Consider the following 6563-nt stretch of genomic DNA (forward strand, 5'->3'; position numbering starts at 1 on the left):
ATGGAGGAAAATTGGTCATGAATTGGGTGTACATAAGAAAAAGAATGAAGTCAACGTCTAAAAGCATTAGTCAATGCCAAAAAGTACATATAGATTTCATCTTACAAAAAAAAGTAAGTCGGTGGTTTTTGTTTGCAAAAAAAAAAAAAAAAAAAAAACTTTATAAAATTTATTTGTTTCGCAAAACAGTGTGCACTATATATCCTTAGGGCTTGTTTGACATCATTTTTGGTTTTCAGTTTCCTGTTTTTTTGAAAACTAAAAACCAAAAACAGGAAACAAGAAAAAGGTGTTTTCACTTTTTTGTTGTCAGTTTTCAAAATTATCGTGATTTTAATAAGTCTAAATATTTTTTGATCCATTATGTAACATATGTAATATACTTTTAAAAAACAAAAAACCAAAAAACAGAAAACCACAGCGATGCCAAACGGATTAAAGTTTCGTTCCTAAGTTAAACAATATATCCTTTATTGTATTTTTTCCCCCTTAAAAATTCATTTGCATGAAAACTTTGTTCAATGACATGTTTATAGCGCGATCATGATGTCAAAAGGGATGGCGGTAGAAGTGAAAACACAAGGGTGGAGAGGTTGGCTCGTCGAAGCCATGGAAGAAGGGAACCATTTTGTCAAGGAGCTAAAATTATGTTGTTCAGTTCTTGCACATTGCTTCCGCAAAAAATAACAAATGCCTTGTGCAGGTATGAAGTTTTCCTGGAGAGCTATTGTTCCTATTGTCCCCTTTCAATTTATGCAAAACAAGGTGACAATTCCATATACAAAGCAAAATTACATCATTTACAAAGTATACGCAAAATCTCATTGCATCGGTTAACATTTTAACTAAATATGGCAGATCATTCCTACCTCTAACGTTGATGCATGAGGTACGCTGAGCGGATAAGAAGGTGCGCGACAATTTCTTCTCAAGAAATCATAACCTACATTAATCACAAGCTTCTTAACCCAACTCGAACCTGCCTTTGCTCTTACATGAGCATGCCCCAATATGTATGCTATTCCTGCCTCTCTGGCTTCCATTAGATCTTGAAGTTCTTCCCTAGACTTATCTTCCATCTTTGGTGTTTCGGGTAACAAAAATCTGACCCTTTTCTTTGGGGTGGTCAATGGAGATCGTATCTCTTTCAGCTCAGAAGTTCCTGGCAAGTCTTCATTGCTTTCATCCATGTCTTCATGCATCCTTATCCCATCCACATGAGTTGAGGGACTTCCAACTACGGTCATCTTTTCGTCGTTATCCTTGTCTGACTCATCCTTCAACCCATTCATCTTATTACCTTCGCCCCTTATGAACTCTGCTACACTACACACGAGATCATTCTCGAACTCAAAGTCATCCTTGTGAAAATCACGGTACCCATATCTCACAATACATCTATACAGCCGGTATTCTTTTGGCCCAATGTGACCGACAAGGAATCGTTCTTCAGGCTTTACATGCGGAACAGGCACTGATTTAACACACAGGAAGACTAGGACTTGATGGAAAGCAGGAAGATTGGTAACGAAATGAGAGAATATTGCTGGGATACCAGAGACAAGCTCAGTGTGGATCAAACCCATACCACGGACTCGTACAATACCCAAGCTCGGCCCCAAGCTAAGCAGCCAATTGATGGACACCTTGTTTTGGACATCAAACTCATACTTCTTGAGAGTTCCATAGTGCCAAATGTACATTATAGCCATGAAAATTAACGAAAGGGCAACAGGGACCCAAGCTCCTTCGAGAAACTTGATCAGGGATGCGGAGAAGTATAATGCTTCAAAGGCGCCAAAGAAGAATACAAAAGCAAGTGCTACAAAGACACTTTTGCGCCAACAAATGACAATGACGAGTGACATTAGGCATGTTGTCACAAGCATTACTGTTATGACAGCCAAACCTGTTTAGACATGAAACAAAATCACATTTAGCCTCCAGTCCCAAAACACAAGGGGCGGGGAAAAAAAATTTAATTCGCCCGACTCTAAAATGTGAAAACCCAAAAAACATACCTGATGCATTGCCCATACGCTTTGTGTCTCTAAAACCAATAGTGACGGCCAAGCATAATATCATCAATGTCCAATTAATCTCGGGGATGTATATTTGCCCATGAATCTTGGAAGATGTGTGCACAATTTTAACTCGCGGGAAGCATCCAAGGGCCTGACATTGCTTAATGATGGAGAAGGTGCCAGTAATTATGGCTTGGCTGCCAACTACAGCAGCTAGAATGGCTATTCCAAGCACAGGCCATCTTAATTTTTCTGCCAGATACAATTTCAACTCCAGATTTTAACCATACGAAAGGATTAGCTCTGAAGTAATACTCTAGTAAATCAGTGTTAAATGGCTACCTGGCACAGAAACGTAGAATCCAATTTGGTAACTCGATGCCATCACATGGTGTTTTGATAGATAGGCAGCTTGTCCCATATAAGCAAGAATCAACGACGGATACACCAAAAAGGTAAAGGCAATCTGGACAGAAAAATCACTTTTAGACTAATTTGCAGCCTCTTATATTAGGCTCTAAGGTAGTGATATGGATAGTGATTTTAATTAGTCTTTAAAAGCAGTCAAAAGAAGTGTCTATATAGTTTGTAATACAGCCTTCGTGCAGTGACCATTGTGGTTTTGAGAATTCAACACCAAATTACAACATCAAATTCCATATAGATGATTTGGATACCGTGCATTTAGACTTCCGAAAGAGTAAGCTTAAAAGAACTTGTCAAATTAAGATTAAAATCAAAGTCACAACTTGGCTAAAAAGGAGGAAATAGTAGAACATGTCATAATAAAGAAAGTGTATAGCAATTGAAATATCTAGCAATTGAACCCAGAATGACTGACGACAATGGCGCATCACTCCACTTGTTAAGAATCATACTAAGAAGTGTGTTTGAAGTTAAATGTACCTTTATTGATGATTGAGAAAAGTGGCCGAGATCAGCAAACATAGCCTCTGAACCTGTACTTGTAAAATTTCACATTGTGAGCTTAACACCGCAAATGAGATGAAGGGCTATCTCAAACGGTTCTATTGAAATACTAAAATTTATTTACCTGTTATACACAACAAAATTCCACCCAAAGACATCCAACCACCGGTTTGTGTTTTCTTCAGAAATTTGTACATATAATAGGGGGAGAGCGCTTGATAAACATGTGGGTTCCAGTGTATAATATTATATAAACCGATGGCACTGATGCAGAAAAGCCAGGTCACGACTATAGGCGCAAACAAGAATCCTACTCGGTGGGTCCCAAAATGCTGGAGAGCGAACAAGCCAATAAGTATAATGCATGCAACTGGGACTTCAACATCTGCCTTACAAAGGGAGTACGAAGCTGTTAGGGGCAAAGATCTAATAAAAGCAGATGAAAAAGACTAGCAGAGAGGTAAAACCAAACATATCATCCCTCAAAAACCCATGTGAATTTCTCCTATTCAAAGTATACGAGCAAGTTGTTAAGATATTACTGAAATGCGATTCAACATCGATTTGTGCTGTCCCAAAGTGGGGGACAGCATAAATGCACTAAGCTACTCTTTCATAAGATTTTATAAAACATTATTATCCTTTGCCTTTAAAAGTGGAAAGACACAAATGAAACCACGCTTCCTAATGTTTCCTGGAAGGTGATAGTTTTAGCCCGAGCAAGAGCTTCAGCACATAATGGTATCAAGATCAAAATGATTCCCAGACAAAATATATAATAACATGTTAAGTCACTACAGCTAAGTATAAGCATAAAATTGAATTAGGATTCTACAGACCGCAGAGTGATGAAAGTCCTAACTGTATCTATATTATTATTATATTAGTTAAAAAAGTCTTATAACAATAATTCAACTGTAGGGGGTGCTAAAGCACAAGCCTTGATCGCATCATGGAACATCATCCGAAATCCGAACATGCTATTGGAAGGCATCAATGATAAAATATGGTCATCTCATTGAGAAATTTTGTGCCTTGTGATTAAAGATTAAAATTTTGGTAGAAAGATACAGCATTACCTACTTCCAAAAGTTACTTTGGTAGACACATATCCCAGGCAGTCAAAGATTAGCCGCTTCATAAAAGATTAAAAGATGCATCCTTTTCCAACTATCTCATTTAAACATTATTAGAATAAAAACAAAGCCCGTGCACCCAATTTGGTAAATAAAATTTTCAAGCACCATCCTGGAAACATTCTCCCTTCTAACTTATATACAAAGCGGCTGCTGCTTTATTCGAGGGTCAGTGGTCGGTGGTCATACTGGTCAATGACATGTTCTTAAATAACCCATTTGATAAACCAAAATTAAAATATATCCCAAATTAGCTCATCAAGTTTCGTAGCGAATGTAATGGCTGATCAATTCAGTATATAATGTAAAAATTCCAGAGTCTCGATATAAAAGTCACAAGTTTAAGATGCTGCCAAATAATAAGAAACAAAGGATAGAACAATATTTGTCTCAACCACTTGGTTATGTGTTATGGGTGAAAAGTTGACACTACCAAATAAAAAACTAGAGTAGATTTTTTTAAAGATTCTTTCAATATATCCTCTCCAATAATAAAAATTACAGACAAATTGATGCAAAATCACAATCACATAAAAAACATATGGAACCTAATCCACTAGCTATACAAAAGCTTAACACTAAAAGAAAGTTATGAAATTAGGAAATTTTGTCATGTTCAGAAAAGATAACACAGTTTCAAATTAGACTATACTAGAAGAAGAACAACGCAAAGAAATCACAGTTAATTTGCTATCATATAACCTAATAGTATATTTAGAAATGATATGACAGTCCATTATTCTAGCATCTAACAAAAATAATTTAATAAATTTAAATCTCATACTATATTTAAACCATAGGTCATAATCAAAACTGTTAAGTCTAAATCTCTACCTAATTATAGAATTACCAACTAGTTCCTAATTCATGCACAACAGTAAAACAAGATAAAAACCAAGGATTCTTACATTTGTGATGCTCATGTGACATTGAAAGCTCCAACCCAGAAACTGCTGAAAAAACTGCAAATTCCAATCACACACCCAAAAAAATCAATCAATCAATCAATAAAAATCACAAACCCACCCCCAATAACAAACCCCGAATTACTCGAGGTGGTACCCAAGACCTGAAATCAAATCCCGACTACATCATTGCCCTAGTTCATTGAACCCAGATTAAATGAAAAATTACCAGAAATTGCTGGGGTCAAAACACCATCTCCAATGACCATACAAGTTCCAATCAAAGCTAAAACAAGCAACAATTTCTGCAAAACTCTATACTTTTCCAAAATTGATTTAAGCCTTGACCCAATAGTTGATTCAGAAGGAATAACAACCCCATCTTTTTTATACTCAGATAAATCTTCATCTGCTAATTGGCAATTAGGGAGTGAATTAACTCGAGCATGTCGACAAAGTAGAGTATACAAAGCAAATGTCCCTCCTTCACCATTATCATCAGCTCTAAGAACAATGAACACATATTTAAGCAATGGAACAATTGTTAATGTCCAAAAAACAAAGCTCAAAACCCCAAAAATCTCTTCATTTGTTTCAGAATGTTGAATATCTTCTGCAAATGCACTCTTGTAAACATAAAGTGGGGATGTGCTCAAATCTCCATACACAACTCCTAAACTTTGATAGGCCAAGATCAGAACTTGTCTCCATGATTCTTTCTTCTGCATCATTACAGACACCCATTAGCATTACGGAACCAATCGGGGGCGTGCCCACGATTTAAGATTAGTCGGAGTCTAATAGGTTCTGGATAATTTTATTTAAAACATGCAAAAGAACTCACCTTTACTTGTTGATTTTGAGAAAGCCCACTTTCTGGATCCATCATAAACTCCTTCAAAAAGAGCACAATATCATTTTTCTTGATGATTTAAGGGATTTAATCAAGTACCCCACTTTTGCAAATACAGTTTCCAATCAAATTTAATTTATTTTTTTTCTGAAAAAAACAGAGTATAATTTTGATTAATGGGAATGGTGTGTAAGACTGTAGGTTCGTAAAGCAGTTGAACAAACAAAGGCAGAAACTTTAAGACACTTTTAAGAGAGAGAGAGAGTGGTTGATTAAGAGAGAGAAAGAGTAGAGGAGAACTTGGAATCAGAGAGTATATAAAAATGGGGGGCAGATTTTAAGAATATTTTGCGTGAGGAATGAGGAGTGAGAAAGACAAAGACAAGAATTAAAGAGAAATGGGATTTTTTAAAATTATTTATATCATGATTTGGTGACCCCCCTCCTTCCTCCATTTTAATTTTTTATTTTAATTTTTTTTTTAAATTTTTTAAATTGTAATAATTGAATTTCAACACTAATTAAGTAATTACCAAATCTTTCTTTCAAAAAAAAAAAAAGTAATTACCAAATCTGTGTGAGGCTGGTCACATCATGTGACAACTGTAAAAGTAGAAAGTAATCTATTTAACACTGACCGAGTAACTTCTGTAATATTGACCGAACTCTTAAAACATTGAACGAGTAACCTCTACTCCGTATTACATTGACAAAG

General features: G+C 35.9%; 1 protein-coding gene across 1 annotated transcript; it reads right to left on the reverse strand.

Moving 5' to 3' along the window:
- Positions 1–636: 636 nt before the first annotated feature.
- Positions 637–6214, reverse strand: LOC145601227 (potassium transporter 6-like). Its single transcript, XM_081657199.1, has 8 exons — positions 5840–6214; positions 5225–5717; positions 4999–5052; positions 3079–3339; positions 2931–2983; positions 2367–2490; positions 2022–2276; positions 637–1909 (listed from the first exon to the last, which is right to left on the reverse strand). Exons 1-8 carry the CDS (start codon positions 5882–5884, stop codon positions 846–848), a joined length of 2349 nt encoding a protein of 782 aa, XP_081513325.1. The 5' UTR covers positions 5885–6214; the 3' UTR covers positions 637–845.
- Positions 6215–6563: the final 349 nt, after the last annotated feature.

The sequence above is a fragment of the Chenopodium album genome, chromosome 21 (assembly GCF_948465745.1).
Source record: "Chenopodium album chromosome 21, dcCheAlbu1.1, whole genome shotgun sequence".
Taxonomy (NCBI): domain Eukaryota; kingdom Viridiplantae; phylum Streptophyta; class Magnoliopsida; order Caryophyllales; family Amaranthaceae; genus Chenopodium; species Chenopodium album.

Bases quoted from the DNA above. Each gene is read 5' to 3' on its own strand.
- LOC145601227 (XM_081657199.1), bottom strand. From the start codon at position 5,884: ATGATGGATCCAGAAAGTGGGCTTTCTCAAAATCAACAAGTAAAG. The intron at 5,053-5,224 runs GTAATTTTTCAT...TGGAATTTGCAG, and splicing joins TTTGACCCCAGCAATTTCTG to TTTTTTCAGCAGTTTCTGGG. The intron at 2,984-3,078 runs GTAAATAAATTT...TTACAAGTACAG, and splicing joins AATTTTGTTGTGTATAACAG to GTTCAGAGGCTATGTTTGCT.